General features: G+C 41.0%; 1 protein-coding gene across 2 annotated transcripts; it reads left to right on the top strand.

The window, feature by feature from the left end:
- The first annotated feature begins 424 nt into the window (after window positions 1-424).
- Window positions 425-11964, top strand: OSER1 (oxidative stress responsive serine rich 1). Of its 2 annotated transcripts, XM_016219399.2 has the most exons (4): window positions 425-533; window positions 4177-4292; window positions 7483-7596; window positions 10735-11964. In XM_016219399.2, the coding sequence occupies exons 2-4, from the start codon at window positions 4216-4218 to the stop codon at window positions 11420-11422; spliced, it is 879 nt and encodes a 292-aa protein (XP_016074885.2). In that variant the 5' UTR covers window positions 425-533; window positions 4177-4215; the 3' UTR covers window positions 11423-11964. The 2 variants fall into 2 exon arrangements, with proteins under 2 accessions (XP_016074885.2, XP_087674851.1); XM_087818725.1 differs by lacking the exon at window positions 425-533 and having other exon boundaries at window positions 3187-4292.
- The last annotated feature ends 5432 nt before the right edge of the window (window positions 11965-17396 follow it).

Consider the following 17396-nt stretch of genomic DNA (forward strand, 5'->3'; position numbering starts at 1 on the left):
TCGGGGGGCTCCGTAGCCGCGAAGACTCCCCACCCTGGCCTCACCACGAGGAATTCCGTTGCCTTGGCGACTCCGGGTAGAGCTCCAAGCACAGCGAACCCCGCGAAGCAGAGGCGGCCGGGCAACTGTGGAGAACGACGCCTACTCGCTCACCTGACAGAGGAGGAAGTAGGCGCGCCCCAAAATCCGGTCCAGAGCAAGCCCACTGCGCACGGAGGAGGGAGCAAAGAGAATAACAGGAAATGACGTAGGGCGCACGTGCTTCTGAGAGGGACGGGTGCGCGGCGTTTGAGAGGCGCGGCCGCCGCTCCGCACCTGCGCAGTCGCCGCTGGCGGCGCTGCCGAGTCACTGGGGCGGGAGGAGCATAAACAGAGGGCGGGGCGCGTGCCCGAGTGACGCAGGCGCAGTGCGACTCGGAGGCGCGGGCTGCCCCCTCCGCGGGTTTGGATCCGGGTCAGTCAGGCTCCGCGATCCGGGACCGACGACCTGAACCGACGGCACTGGGTAACTGGAGAGTCCCTGTAGCGAGGAGGTGAGAGTCCTGACAGGGAGGGGCCGCGGCACCGCGTCTCGGGCCCCGAGCCCGACCTGGCCGCGGGCGATTTCCTTGGGCCCGCCCGCCTCTCGTCGCGTCGTGCTCCGGCGCGGACTCCCTGGGCCCGGCCGGGCTTGGGCCTCTCCTCCGCCTGCTGCGGCCTGGCTCTGCCCGAGCTCCGCTCTCGCCCCGTCCCGCCTTCCTTTCCTTTCGCTGCCCCCGCCCCGTCTTTTTCCTCCGCCTTCTCCCGCCGGGCCGTAGCTTCCCCTTTTCGCCCTCCTCAGCCGCCCTTTGCCCCTTCCCGCCCTTTCCCGCTCGTCTCTGAGCCCCAGTCTCGTTGGCTGCCTCTGTGGCTCCACTCCCGCCTCCTCCTGCATCCTTGGCGCCTCCTTCCGACTCAAACCTCTCATTCTGGCCGGTGGAGTATCTTGGAGGGGCAGCCTCCGAGCTGGAGACCCCGGGGCGCCCAGAGCTGGGGGTTCCTTGATAACTTCCCACTCTCCGAGCCCCGCTGGGTTCTGACCTTTCCTTCTGATCCTGTTTAACTGCCACCAACCCAGATTCTGGGTGAAAAGAAGAACATTGTGCTTTGGCTTTAGCAGGGAGCGTGTAGGGGTTGAGTGGGTGTGTTGAGAGAGGTGTGACTGTTTTGTCCCGGGGGCCAATCGTTTCGACCTAGTCTTGTTGGCGACTTCGGGAATTGTTGGACAGGGTTTTCTTTCCCGGACTCCGTGCACCCTGGTGGGCTGGGACAGTTTCTAAATCTTTAACATTGTGTTGACACGCTTACTCACGGATCCTTTATTCTGTCTCAGGTCTTTCCAGGGTCCTGGACATTTGGACCTAGATTTGAGGTTGAAAGAGGTCTTGTTTAAAATTTCAAGATATAAATAAGATTCTGACACATGGTATTCGTTGAAAGTCAGAGAAAACCAGAAATTTGCCCTTTTGATGGAGGAACTTGGAAGAATTTTGCTTGTCATTTTTGAAAGGTTGGGGAAAATCCGAGGCATAAATTGCCCTGTGTGATTTGACTTAAAACAATCAAAGTGACTTCTAATAGGCCTTTGAAAGTTTGATCTTTTGGGGGATTCTTCAATTTCAAAAAGTCAGGGCTGTGAAAACAGCAAGAAAGTCTCCCACAAATTTAATGTTAATGAAGAAGGGCAAACCAGTTATGTTTCCCAGAGTTTGTCCTAGAACTCTTGATTTGAGTGAATGGTAAGCTAGGAATACAGAGCAGCATAGTAAACTTTTTGTAAATGACAGACATGCTGTGATTTAGCTCTTAAGGTCATGTCTAACCCTTGTCTTTGCTCAGGGGTAATATAACTGAGAGAAAAGATGAGTAATCAAAATGCTGGAAGTCTGAAAATAGTTGAGATGGAACTTCATTCCCAAAGTTTTAGTCTGCATCCAGTTTTTATTTTGGTCTGTTTTGATTTTTAACTTCTAGTGTGTCAACAAGAATGTTAACTAAGTTTGTATTAACATCCAGAGGTCATTTTAGTGCTGTTAAATTAGGACTATAAAATTAAAAGTTACATATCTGGGCATAGAGCTTCTTAGCATAGTTTTAGAGCAGGAATGAGATTCTAGTCCTTGCGGGAAGGGTGTTCACAGCCCTGGTGTGTGTCAAGTTCACCCTGATATCCCTAGCACCCAGTCTAGTGCTTAAGCCCATGGTAAGAATCCTGTATTAGTGGAAGGAGTGAATTTCTGCCTATAGAATTCAGCAGTGTATGTTTAGATGCGATGTACTGATTTCCAGAGAGGCGGAAGAGGGTTAGTGTGGGGTTTGCAGGGTTGGGGAGACTGGCTCAGATGATTTCTCTATAAAGGCCACTAGTCTAAGTGAGCATTTGACTGACTGGTTATAAAGTAATTGAGGAAAACCATACGTCAAACCTGATTTTAGTTCTGCCAGCAGGAAGAATTTGTTTACAAACCTACGCTAGCACTCTTTTAGGTGCAGTGGGGCTTTAAAAATATGACAGTGTGATCTTTGCTCACTCCTCTCCCTAGAATATAGGACATTATTGTGTGTGTGTGGGGAAAGAATCCTCTTCTAAATTCAGAAGAATTAGAAACCAATGAAGTATAGAATTGATAATGTTTCCTCAAATTCATATACTGGTTAAATAAACCAGCAAAATATATGTTGTGAGTGTATTTAAATTTTTTGTCTTAAGTTGAGGTGAAAGCTAGCTGAGTTCTTTTGAGACTTTCAGTGTTCAGTGTTTCATTCCCCAGAGATATCTGCATAGAATACCTTCCTCTATACATAAATTAATAAACTAATAGTCTTGATTCCTTGCTTCTTTATTCTGCCACTGGTACTATGTGGTTACATTATATTCAGCATATTATGACACCCTGACCTTTGGAATATTAGAGGTCTCACAATAACATCAAACCCACCCCTGAGAAATGAGTAGAGAGGGAATCAGAGAGGATCCAAGGCTCTACAGAGAGGCACTGCTCTCTCTGAGAGTCCCTGAGGGGGGAGGGGGATGGGGTCTGGGGTAGCAGGTTAGGAATACAGAAGAGGTGAAGTGAATCTTTTGCTTAAAAAATACTCCATCCTCTGTTTTGTTTTTTTAATATTTTTCTGATTCTCTATGATATCATAGATACTAGTTTATTTTTTTGTTCAGGATTTGGTATTAGCTAATATTTTACCCTGAGTGAAAAAATAATTGGGAAACTAGATTCAAAGAATTTATTAACAGACTTCTCAGTTGTGTTTCTTGTTGCTTTGATTGGTCCCCCTTCCCCTTTTCTTTGTTTAAATGTAATAATCAGGGTGGAAGAAATTGAGAACTTGATCATTTATTTATTTTATTTTTTTTTGCTTTTTAAAAATTAAATGAAGATCATTCAAAGGCTCATCTATAGAACAATAATTTCTATTTTTTCTTTACTTCCTACCTTTCTTGGGGAGGGAAGGCTTAGTTTGTTCTTATCTTTTTGAGTTGCACATTTATTTTCTCTTTTGTAATAAAATATTCAAAGCTATTAAAAAAAATGAAGGTATCAACCATATAGGTAGAGTGTGGAATAATCAGTAATCATTGAAACATGTTTGTAATCCTGCTTTAACAATGGGAACAGCTTGCAAATCTGGGTATGAATATTGATAAGAATAATGATATTTAGGTCAGGATTGCTTTAGAGAAATGCTGCCATATATCATGAAGTTATACTTAACTAGAATTTTTAGGGTTAGACTAGATAAATAGTAGCATTTTAAAGAACAAGAGGGCTATTTATTTCTGATGCAAAGATAATTTTGTCTGTAGGTTTCTACAGTTCTACAACTGGAGAGATTTTTTTCCCCTTTTAAAAACTGCACTTAAACAGATATTTTAGGTGATCTTGTTTCCAAAACTGTGTAAAAGGATCTGGGCATCAAATGTTTGGGCAGTTTAAATTCTGTCATAATAAACATAAGAAATAGAATATATAGTTTCTTAATCATCTATACTGAATCTTTTTTTTAGAAATAGAAATTTCACCCCCATTTCCCCAACAAACAATAATAGTATCTGTAGTAATAGTAACAGCAATAAAGATGTTAACAAAAGGTATGCTTTTGAACATCTCTTTTCACTGTGCTCATTTTGATTTTCTTTTTTAGTATTAGCGGGAACATCATAGTAGTGTGAAAAGTTTCACAATGAAATCCGAAGCCAAGGATGGAGAGGAGGAGAGCCTACAAACTGCTTTCAAGAAATTAAGAGTGGATGCATCAGGGTAATTAAATATATGATATGTTATTTGGGAATTATTCACTACATTTAAATAGCCTTTTAATCTGAAGAGCTCTTTCTCTACTAAAATTTCTCATTTGTAGAAGATATAAATGTTATGTGACAGTCTACCAAGTTCTCCACTGCAGTGTGTTACTTGTAAAAGAAACTCTTCTGTTAAGTTTTGAAAAGTCGTAGTTCATTTGTACCTCAAGGTTCCATGATTTGGTTTTCCTTAACTTTGAGGAGGGCTTTCCCCCTCTCTTTTTAATCAAACATTATCAAGCAGTGTCCCATTAAGGATTTCCTCATATATCTCTAAGAAATCAGTCTTTTTCACTAAAAGTGAATTGCCTCAATAGAAATCTGTGCAGGCACTGTGAATTTCATGGGCTTTGTTGCTGAGGCTATCACTATGGAAACCTATTCATTAGGGTTCTGTCACAGAGATCAATAATCTTGGACCCTTTGGCCAAACTAATTAGAGCACTTACAGACCAGCTGCTGTCTGAATGTTAATATTTCACCCTTTGCAAAATGTTTTGTGCAGGATCCCCATTCTTTGCCCCAGGCCAGAAGAATCTCAAATTTGTAATGGATTTAAGAATATTTCTTTTCATGAATGGAAACCAAATAGTGGAAACTCAGAGAAGAATACTCCACAACAAGTAATAATAATAATGACTAAAATTTAATACTCAGTGTGCCCTGGACACTAGTTTACGTACTTCATACACATTATTTAATCCTCACTACCAACTTAGAAGATAGATGCTATTGTTACTCCAGTTTACAGATGAGCCACAGATGAATTAAGTTACTTGCTAAAGGTCACATCGGTAAGAAGTGGTAGATCGGATTTGAACCCGGCATGTCTCCAGAACCTGTGCTCTTAACCATTCCTTTATATGGTACCTTGAAAACAACACGAAGAAATGCATGCAGTACCTGGCACAGAGTAAAAATTAAATAGATGTTTGTTGTTATAGCTGTCTGGTAACACTCTTTTGGCTGACCAAATGAGAAGATTTATACTAACTGACTGATTTATGCTAAATATATTAATTGTGTAATAGCTGTTACAGGTGCCCACATTTGCTTCCATGATACTTCTAATAAGTATCTATTTCCTCTCAGTGGTTTTTCCAATATGGTGGTCATCTTACCATTAAAATTGATCAGTACTTTATAAGCCATTTGGGGAAATGGAAATAAAGCAGAGAAGCAGTTCCAGATTGTGGTCATAGTGTATGCCTTCGTGATTTTGGTATAGAAATAATTTTTTTTAAAGCAGGAAAGTACTAGGAATGCTGCATATACACATATACACATATAAATTTCTTAGTTTATACATTTATATTATATAAATGACTATTGATACACAGATTCTTTTCCTGGTATTTTAAGAAGTTGGAACATAAAATTAAGCTGTTTTAGTGCCCTTAAAAATTACTTGGAACATTAAATAACCTTTCAGAATATCTGCACAATATATGGCCAAATATATATTTGTAGCATGTGATCTGCTTTGAGTACAATTATATAAAGAGAAGGAACAGTGGAGAACATTTGAGAAAACTGAACAAATAAGAGTAGAAGGGGTGAGTCATCACCATGACTAAGCAGAATAAGACTTCTACAGTGTATCATACATTTGTAGTTATTTCATATTGTTGCTGACTTACAAATGGGACATCTGAGGTATTGACTCATAAACTAAGGAAGCCTTGCCTGGAATTTAGTATGGTCCTGTTCAACAGGTTTTGATTTCTAATGGTATTTGTCTTATCAAGACAAATCTCTATATATTTATTATAAAACAACATAATCCTTTTTACCTGACTCTAAAATAATACATGATTATAGAAAAAGTCACAAAAATAAAAAAGGAAGTAAACATCACATTTCACCATAATCACTGTTACTGTCTAGACCTGTATATGTATATAACACCATATGCTTTTTTTACACAGTTCAGATCATAATATATTATAGGTGTTTATCCATGCTGTTTCCTCTTAATATTATAAGCATTCTCTCATGTTACTAAAAGTTCTTTATACACTTAATTTTTTATTTATTTTTATTTTATTTTTTTTGTTAATCCTTACCTGAGAATACTTTTTCCATTGATTTTTTTTTTTTTTTAATAGAGAATTGAAGGGAGGGGGAGAGACAGAGAGAGAGAAACATTGATGTGAGAGAGACACATTGATTGGTTGCCTCCCCATGCACCCCGACCAGGGCCGGGGATCAAGCCTGCAACCGAGGTATGTGCCCTTGACTGGAATGAAACCTGGGACATTCAGTCTGTGGGCAGACACTAACCACTGAGCCAAACTGGCTTGGGTTATACACTTAATTTTTAGTAAATTTCTAATATTCCATTGTATAAATCTGCCATAATTCATATAATACAGTATTTTCTGTTATTGGACATTTAAATCATTACCAGTTACATTTTATTTTTAGTTATATTTTGGTGGACATCTTTTTATTTTACTCTAGTAGATTTTCTATTTCTAAGGGATTTTTATCAGTATCATACATAGCATGTGTGATAGAAGCTGTGTGTGTGTGTGTGTGTGTGTGTGTGTGTATTGAAAAGGTCTGAAAGGATTTATGCAACATGTTAATGTTGGTAATTTCTGGGTTATGAGATTATAAATGATTCTTTTTTCTTTTAAATTTTTTCATCTTTACTGGGAATCCATATTACTTTGTGTAATTTCAAACTGCTAAGATTTAATTCTGAGTAATATTTCAAGTTTATTGTAAAAATTAGTATATTTTTCTAAAAGTTGTATAATATTGGAAAATGTATTCATTTTCAAGTAAGTTTGAGTCTCCTAAAGTTTTTACTCCTAAACTTAGTTTCCTGCTCTGGTTTGCCCACGTAAAATAAGTGGTCAGTGTCATTAGCATTCTCCCTGGACATAAGGCCTGATCTGCCCCAGATAAACAGCCTAAAAGTCTATTTATATCCTGCTGCTGGTTATACTTAAGAATCATTCTTTGGCTTGTGATTTTGCAAGAGTGGGTTTTTTAGGGATTCTCTAAATTAGGTTTAGAAGGAAAATTTGCACTGAAACCTGAACAATTTTTGAGAAACTCAAACTAGAAAGAAAACAAGTTTTCTTTGTGTTGGTGAGAGCAGTAAGTTCTGTAGCAGTAAACTTTGTTCTTGTCTTTAGGTCCATAGCGTCTCTGTCTGTTGGAGAAGGCCCGAGTGTCAGAGCATCAGTCAGAACAGCAGCAGACGATACCAAACCTAAAACCACATGTGCATCTAAAGATAGTTGGCATGGGTAAGAGCTGCTGCTTGCAGATGATTTTTATGTCAATACCTTAAAATGTCACTGGATTTTCTTTCCCATGTATTCAGAAATGGGTATGTTATAATACGGGACCCAGGACCCAACATTTAGAGAAGACCCATTCTTTCCATTTGTGAATTTGCTGAGATTTGCTGCATGTCCTGGTTCATAGGCAATTTCTATAAATGTTCTATGTTTGAGAAGAATGGGTTTTCTCTAATTCTTGGGTTCCATATATGTCCATTAAATTAAGCTTTTTAAATGTGTTATTTGAATTTTTTTAATACATTTTTTTGTCAGCTTGACCGATCAATAATTGAGAGGTATGTTGAAATCTCTTCTATGGAAGTGCATTTGCCTGTTTTCCCCTAAGCTCTATATTTTTGTTTTATGTATTTTGAGGCTATTTTGTAGGATCATACAGCCTATGTTCATGACAGTTTAGAATGTTTTCTTCGTGGTGAATTGAGATATCATGGTCACATTCTTCATCCCTCATAATGGCTTTTGTCTTAAAGTCTATTTTGTCTGGAATTAATATAGCTAATACAGTTGCCTTTTAGTTAGTATTTGCCCAGTGTATCTTTTTCTAGTATTTTCAGTCATTCTGCGTTTTAACACTTTAGGTGTGTCTCACAAGTGCATCTGGCTTGTTTTGTTTGATTCAATCTGATAACTTTTTAACTGCTTAAATTCATTTACATGTATTTTGATGATTGATACATTTGGACTTGTTCCTGCCATTTTATTTTATGCTATTTGTCATACTTTTTTTCCCCCCCTTTTCTCTTCTCACCTTTAGAAAAATTGTTTGAAATGGGTTTGTTTTTCCCCCTACCGCTTTCCTTCTATTGGTTTGGAAATTGTATACCTTGTTTCTGTTGTTTTAGTAGTTAACCTTGAAATTTTACCAAACATGTTTAACAAAGACATAAGTTAGTATTTAACCCTTCTCCTTAAAACCCATTTTCTCTGACCTGACTTCCGTGGTATAGTTGTCTGCTATTTTAGTTCTGTCACTTTTTAGTCTCACAAATTAGGTTTTATTTAACTTTATTATTATTTAAATAGACAGTGTTTGTTTAGATTTATCTCATTTACACTTTATTTGCTCTTACCATTCTTATATCTCAGACCTTCCATAGGATCACTTTTTTTCTTCATAAAGTACTTCCTTCAGAGGTTCCTTTAGTAAAGGTCTTATTACCAAATAGGGCCAAATAGGGTGTTACAGAACTCCACATAGAATAAATTTAATGGTGCCCCTGGAGTTGTATAGCACATGTTCTGTTGGTAAATATATTCGGCTTTGATTTCTCTGAAAATGGCTTTATTTCATCCTTGTTCTTTGAAGAAATACCTAATTTGATGTAGCTGAAATCATAGTTCCAGATTGGTAGTTATTTTCTCTGAGCACTTGAAGGTGTTATTCTATGTCTTCTGGCTTCCATGTTGACATTGAAAAGCTTTCTTTCCATCTAGTTGTTCAGTTGGAAATATCTGTCAAGTCTCAGGTGGCTCCTACGGTCCTCTCGGGTCTGGTATTCTGCAGTTTGCTTCAGCGTGTCTCAGTGCTGATTTTTTTTATTAGTCCTGCTTCAGTGTGCTTCCTACATCTGTAGATTCTCTCATCAATTCAGACAGTTCTTCAGCTCTCATCTCCTAAAAAATCACTCTTTCCTTCTCTGTAGCCTTTCTTTCAGAGACTCCAGACATCTTAGTCTTATATCTCTCTTAACTGTTACTTTTTCCCAACTCTCCAGTCTCTGTCCTGCCTTCTAGGTCAGGGGTCAGCAAACTTGTTTTGTAAAGGGCAAAATAGTAAATATTTTAGGTTTTGCAGGGCAAGAGGTGAGATCTTGAGGATGTTAGGTAGGTACTTACGTAAGTGAGAAAACTCCTGCCCTGCCCTCCTCATGTGTACTATCCTGGCTGGAGGACACACTTTGTGTTAAGATGCTGAGACATTTTTGGGATGAAACGACTTGACTGGTGTGATGGGTAGGTAGGGGACAGTGACAGGGTCAGTTTTACTCTCTGCCCTAGTGGTACCCAGATTCTAGCATGCCTTTCTCTCCTCCAGAGAGCGCCTGGCACAGGCCAGATGCTCAAACTGAGATTCTGTTTCTCAGTGCCCAGTGACTGCCTACAATAGGACCTCAACATGCAAATAGTAGCCAGCATGGGCCCTAAGGAGAGATGTGTCATGTCTGCTGGCCAGGAAGGCAGGTGCAGGGAGTGGAGGGGAGAACGGGGGCAAAGGGGAACACACTGGCTCACAGTGCTAGCCCACAGGAGCAATGTGGGCTGTACAGAGCAGGTAGGAGGCCTGATTTGGCCCACAGGTTGCAATTTGCTGACCCCTATTATAAATAATTTAAGTTTATCTTCCAATTTAGTATTTCTTTCCTTAACTTTATGCATTCTGCTGTTTAGCCCATCAGTTTTGTTTAATTCCAAATATAAAGTATTTTACTTCTTAAAGTTCTATTTGGTTCTGTTTTCAAATTTGCTTGGCAATTTTGAGTCCCTTTTTTGCTCTGTTCTTTTCTTTATTAAATATTTTCTTAACAGTTATATAGTTTATCTGATATTTCCAAATATCTGAAAACTTTAGGAGTCTAAGTCTGTCAGCTGTTGTTAATCAGTGATAGACATGAATCCTAAACCTGCTGCTCCGTTTAGTGATCATGGCATAGTGGCCATTTGTAGCATTAGCGTCACAGTGGTACTGAAGCTGCTGAATTCAGGGCATAGAAACATTTAGTTTTTACAGCATCAGTTTCAGTTGTCTGTGCAGGGTGCTTCCCAGACCCTCTGGGTCACAAGTTCCTGAGCCAAGGGTTGGGACAGGGCGGGTGTTCTGCACTAAATGTTTGGCTCAAGAAATGCAGGTAAAAACCACCCTTTACCTCTCCTGTTTCTATAGCTGGCTAATATGGAGATGTGGACGTTTCTGAGACACAGAGACATAGGCAACTTAAAATGGAGGCAGGCACAGCTCTTTGGGAGAAGCTTCTGACCTTAGACTCATAAGCCTGGGAGGAGGCAGATTTTCAACTGTCATAAAGAATTTGTTTAGGAGAGCTCTGTATCCCAACATCTTCCTGTACATTTTTTTCCTCTTAGTTCTACAAGGAAGTCTTCACGAGGAGCAATGAGAACCCAGCGTCGTCGACGTTCTAAGTCTCCTGTCCTTCATCCCCCAAAGTTTATACATTGCAGTACAATAGCGTCTTCTTCCAGCAGCCAGCTCAAGCACAAAGTCCAGACTGACTCCCCTGACGGCAGCAGTGGGCTGGGAATTTCAACCCCTAAAGACTTCAATGCAGGAGAATGCTCTACTTCTCTCGATACTAATCACACAGGGGCAGTTCTTGAGCCTTTGAGAACTTCGGTTCCAAGGCTGCCGTCAGAGAGTAAGAAGGAAGACTCTTCTGATGCTACTCAAGTCTCCCAAGCAAGTCTCAAAGCCAATGATCTCTCTGACTTTCAATCTGTTTCCAAGCTAAACCAGGGCCAGCCATGTACATGCCTGGGCAAGGAGTGCCAGTGTAAGAGGTGGCATGATATGGAGGTGTATTCCTTTTCAGGCCTGCAGAATGTTCCTCCCTTGGCCCCAGAACGAAGATCCACTCTTGAGGACTACTCTCAGTCGCTTCACACCAGAACTCTGTCTGGCTCCCCCCGCTCCTGTTCTGAGCAAGCTCGAGTCTATGTGGATGACGTGACCATTGAGGACCTGTCAGGCTACATGGAATATTACTTGTATATTCCCAAGAAAATGTCCCACATGGCAGAAATGATGTACACCTGATAGCAAGAAGCCAACTAACATGCTTTAAACCAATGAAGGGTTGTCAGAGAGATGTAGTTAATGGCAGACCTGGCAACCACTTTGTGTGAGAAGACATCTGCTCACTGTGCTTGCAATAAAAACTTTACTTGGCATCTGTTCATCTTCATTCTTTAAACTTGTTCTCTGAGTTCTTACACACCTACCAAGGCAAGCTGATTAAAGAAAAAGCCCTTTCACTTAGCAATGCTCCTGGGGGATGAAGAAACCACAATTACTTGACTGGTAGCAGTGGGTACATGTTTTAAAAGCCTTTGTAAAACGGTGCATTTTTCAAATCTGTTAAAGATTTGGCGGGCAAGGAAAATGCAATGTGGTTTTGTAATTGGACTGAACATTTGTCATGCTGTAGTTGCCGGCCCAGAATATTAGAACTTCTATGACTGATTTAAGTCATCTCTGATTTAACACAAAATTTATTGTCTTTACAGGTTTCTTACGTTATTGTTAAGCCAGAGATCTAAGGTTTAGATTCAGTATGAATAAACTAGCTGGCTGCCCTGTGTTGTTTGAGAGAATCATTAGCCATCACTAAGCAAACCCTGCTGGTGCTGTTCATCCTGGGGCATGTCACATGACGTCTCTCATGGAAGCAGCAGCTTGGAGTGGGCTGCTTCAGTTGGAGGGAGGGGTTATGATATTTGAAACTAGTATGTGTCTTCATCTCATTTTAATATATATGCCATGTTTCAGTCACTTGTAATGTAGATCTCATACCTCAGTTTCAAATGCCCTGACTGGATATTATCTCTTTGCACTGCCCTCCTACCCCAGCAGCCCCATAAGAGAATTTTATATGTATTGTATCCTGTATTTCTGGTCAACCATCGTGAAATACTCTCCAAAGTTTGATAAAAAATAAAATCTGTCCTTAATTTCAGCTGTAGGATGAATCCCTATCTTTTTCAGATGGCTCCAAAGTGAATTTTACATGTGCCACCTAACTTTTATTTTAATTCAGACCATCCTAAGCATACCCATCGAATTTAGTGGAAACCTGTTCAGCCATTTTAGCACCATGTTAACAAAAAGTTTGTTTTATTTAGATTACAAAATAAGTTTTACTCTCTACTCAAACATCCCGCTGTCTGCAGGGTTGATTCATGACAGTGGGATCTGGGCTTACAAATAGGTGGACTTATAACTGGGAGAGGTGGGAAAGGTATATACTGGAAAAACCCTGAACCTAAGTAGTGAGAGACCCTTGCTGGTTACTGGTTTAGTATAGACTGAGTAACATCTGAAGGCCGTGGTTCAAGCAAAATGCCTTCCATCACAGCACTGGGAACTGTAACGGGTTTCATAATGCTAGGAGAAGGTGCACTATTCATATAGCTAAGGCAGCAGTTCTGAAACTTTCTGGCCTCAAGATTCTTTTTGTGCTTATAAATTGAGGATCCCAAAGAGCTTTTGCTTATGTGGGTTATATTTATCACTATTTACCATATTAGAAGTTAAAACCAAGAAATTTTAAATATATATATTACTTTAAAGATAATCCATAAATCCATTTATGTTAATATAAGTAATATTTTAAATTGGGAAATAACTTTTCCAAAACAAAAAGTATTTAGTGAGGAGAGTTGCATTGTTTCACATTTTTGCAAATCCCTTTAGTGTTTGACTTAATTGAAGACAGCTAGATTTTCATGTCTGCTTCTGCATTTAGTCTCTTGTGACACTCCCTGTCATGTGACCTGGAAAACTACACTTGTGAGACAATGAGTTTGAAAAAATGTTAACATGAAAATGGCTTTGAACTTGCAGATCCTCTGAAAGAGTGGGTTCCCAGAGCACGCTTTGAGAACCACTGGTCTAGGCCATTAGAGCTGACTGTACCCACCACCCACCCTCACCTCCATAACTCCTGTCTTGCTTCACCTTTTTTACTGCAAAGTAATGGAGCAAATGGTCTTAACATGTTACTCGAATTCAGATGGTTCCTGTCTCTAAGTCCTTTTCGGTTTGCTTTTCAAACCAGTCGTCTGGTTATTTGCTTAGTTCTGTGTATTAACATAACAGTCCTCAGACAATGAAGGATGATGCACATTCCTTTCATACTAAGTTGTGAGGAGGGGGTGTCAGAATGAAAAAGACCAAGTCCCAGTGTCCAAGGAACCTGTTGAAGAAATCCAAACTTCGGTGAAAGCTTAGGCATTCCAGATTTGCAGGAATGAGTTGTAGTAACGTCTCAGTATCTTCCTCAAAACATGAATCTTAAAGCTAAAACTTGCTCTGTTCGGACACAGTTGGGCGAATATTAATATGTGTCCCTCATTGGGACATTCGACTTTTTGTGAGTGCGGTTTACTGAACTCTTTCTCTTACATGCCCTGGGAAATGGATTCAGATTGTGGATTGAGGAATTTATACTCTTAATAAATTTTGAAGAGGGGCATCCTGACATGTGTCTTTAATAATTAGTCATTGAACATTCATTCACGTATTCAGCACATTTACCAAGAGCCTAATGCACCAGAAGCACTATACTAGGTGCTAGGAATGGAAGAGTAAGCAGAACAACATCCTTGTCCTCAGAGAAAGTGCCATGGAGACAGAAGGATTGGGGATAGTCAGGGCTGGGGTGATCAGGTAAACCTCTGATAAGGTGATATTTGAGCTGAGACCTGGAGAAAGTGAGGGGGAGAGCCATGAGGGTATTTGGGGGAATAAGATTCCTGGCAGGAGGAACAGCAAAGATACCTGGCTTGAAGCAGGTGAGGTCACAGAAGCATAGGGCAGGGACAGATCAGAGAGGACCTTGTAGGCCACCTTAAAGGCTTGGGCTCCTGAGGAGATAGGGAACCATTTTGGGGTGGAGATGTTGGAGAAGAGACATGATATCAGACCTGGCCTTTTAAAATAGCACTGGCTGCTGCTGCGTGTGGACTAGGAACGGGAAGGGGAAGCAGGGTGGGCAGTGAGGAGGCTATTGCAGTAAATCAGGCAGTCGTTTGTAGTGGCTTGGACAGTTGGCCGTACAGGAGAGAAGATGTGTTCTGAAATCATTTTGGAGGTAGAGCTGAAGGGGCTTGTGAATGGACATAAGGTGTGAGAGAAAGATTGGAATTAAGGATGACTTTTAACAAGCTGGGAGTTGAACTGGAGGAGCAGATCTGGGAGGAGAAATTGGGAATTTGGTTGTGGTCTCATTAAGTCTGAGATGCTTATGACATGCAGAGCTGTTGAGTTCGTTGTTGGATATATGACTGAAGATAGGAAAAGATACAGGTTGAAGATACAGATTTAGGAGCCATCAGTATTTAAACTATGAGACTGCAGGAGATCACCTTGGAAGCAAATGTAGATAAAGAATCGGTCCAAGGACCAAGCTCTAGGACATTCTCGGTATAGAGAGGGTGGGAGAATGGGAAGGAACCAGTAAAAGACCGAGTAGGAGCAGCAAGAGCAGAACCAAGAGAGCTGTGGAAGTCAAATGGAAAAGCATTTCAAGAAGGGAGCTGTCAGCTGCAAATGCTAAGAAGAGATGAGGGAAACCCACTATGTGCAGGCACTGGGCATACCAAGATGCGCCAGAGTGCCCCGCAGAGTAGGCGTGCATACATTGCTTTGGAATGATGATAATCCTTGCTTCAAACAACTCCTAGTTTGGGGGAGGAGCCAGCATGTGGGAAGTTACCTAACCAGCCAGGAAACTTGTCTGGGGAGGTGAGGCTTCTTCAGCTGAGTCTTCAAGGCTGAGAACTCTAGTGGGTTTCCGTGTGCAGTCCTCTCTGTTCTGGATTTTCAGTTCCCTTCTCTCCAGGCTCCCTAGGAAGCAGTCACACTTGATAAATTGAGAAGGAAACATAGGAAACAAGTGACTGCCCCATCTAACCAAGAAAAGTCCTATGAAAAAGAGGAATGGGATAGATACTTTTAAACAGTTTAAAATTCACTCCAAGTTTAATTCCATTTCGTGGACAGGGCTTGGTTTTCCAAAGGAAAAATCTGTTGTAATGCACATATGGCCACAAGAGGTCTCCCTTTCCCTGAGCTGCACTCGTTTAAAGGGCGGGGCCAAAAAGTGATGGGAAGTCAAGAAGCTCAGCACTGGTCAGGGTAAGGCCAGTAGCAAAATTGGCAAAGAATTGACTTAAACTTTTAAGAAACCAAAGTGTCCCTTTAACAGTGACATAGTTTATCAGCGTAATGTAGAGTAAACACGTACTGGGAAGAGTAAGGAGTGTTTCAATATCAAAGTACTTAATATTTAGGGAGTGATCTCTTCCCTCTTTGGTGACTATTTTATTAAGCATAATAGTTTGAAAAGTAATATCATGTGAGGATAATAATAATAGCTGACACTTATTGTTTAGTGTGTTCTAAGTTTTGGGATTTTTTTATAGTATTAACTCATGTAATCTTCACCTAGCCATATAAGGTAGATACTGTTATCCTTAATACGAATAACCCTTTGAGAAAGGTACTTTTACAGATGAAGAATTTGTGGCATAGAGAAATTAACAACTGGTTCAAGGTCACACAACTTGTGAGGGGCAGAACTAGGATTTGAACAGATACCTAACTCCACAACTACTTACCCTACATCTTAGATAGGTTGAGGGTCTCAAGGTCTGGGCCATTCCTGCTAAATGTTATTTCTTGTTTAATGTTAAAATGTAGCATAGTATTTTGCAGATATAGCAGCAAACAGGATGAGTTGACAAAATCTCAAGGGGGATGAAAGTAGCCAACTGCAAAAAAAAAAAAAGAAAACATGAAAGTGACCAAATAGCGTATCTAAGCAATGGCTAAATGTCCCTTCCAGGAGACAGAGCTTTGGATATGAATCCCGTCTTCTTTACTTGCTGCAAGTAAATAAAACTACCTTGGGACAACCATCTTTCATTTTTTAATAGAGCACCCCAAGCAGGGAACCCATAGAATTTGGTAACATACATAGCCTATGGTAAGTAAGTAGATTCATGAATATGTAAATGTTATGTTAAGAAACAGTTTCTTAATTTGACAGCATGCACTGGTTCTTAACCAGGAATGAGGGTCAGATTCGTCTGAGGTTTTTTTTGGTTTTTTTAAAAAGTATATCTTTATTGATTTCAGAGAGAGGAAAGGAGAGGGAGAGAGAGAGAGAAACATTAATGATGAGAGAGTCACTGATCAGCCGCCTCCTGCACACCCCCGACTAGGGATTGAGCCTGCAACCAGGGCATGTGCCCTGACTGGGAATCGAACCCTGTCACCTGGATCCTAGTTCGATGCTCAACCACTGAGCCACGCCCGGCTGGGCTCATCTGAGTTTTTAAAAAGAATGCAACTGTCCCAGCCTTCCCCCAGGACAATCGAATTCAGTAGGGTGGGGTGGGGTGGGGTGGGGGGGTCTGGAATCTGCTTTTAAGTTCTACTGGTGACTTACGCGTACAGGCCCTTGGTAGGGAGCCACTGACGGGAGCTGCACGGGTGAGCAGTGGCTAGGTTTATGTAGGCAAACAGTTCTCTAGGACGCAGCGGCCACCCAGCCTCAGAACAGGATTATGGTGATTTGCTAGGCATTTAACTACAGAGCATTGAACCTGGGCAATTCAGACTCCTCTGGCTTCCAGTTTGAGGTGTCCTTTCCCCTCCCCTTGAGAAAGAAACAGGCGATTCTCCCAAGACTTAGGTGAGAAGGGGCAGAAGCGAACTCTCTGGGGGCAGCACTGAGGTGCTCTCAGTGAAGGGTGCAAGCAGGCTGTCAGCCGGCCTGGCCGGCGGGCGACAAAACCCAGATGATAGCCTTTATCTACTGCTATTTGCTGCCAGCTTGGCAAACAGCCAGCGATAGCGAGTGCAGAGGCCGAGTATTTCTACTTGGGGGTGGGACGTGGACACAGAGGGGCTCTTTAAGGCAGGGGGCTGTGAGTGACGAAGGAACCAAGTCGTAAGAACTAGGGATCGGCTGGGAGGAAGGGAGAGAACATTTTCTATCCGTTTC

Source organism: Miniopterus natalensis, chromosome 7 (genome assembly GCF_054644295.1).
Source record: "Miniopterus natalensis isolate mMinNat1 chromosome 7, mMinNat1.hap1, whole genome shotgun sequence".
In the NCBI taxonomy this organism is placed as follows: domain Eukaryota; kingdom Metazoa; phylum Chordata; class Mammalia; order Chiroptera; family Miniopteridae; genus Miniopterus; species Miniopterus natalensis.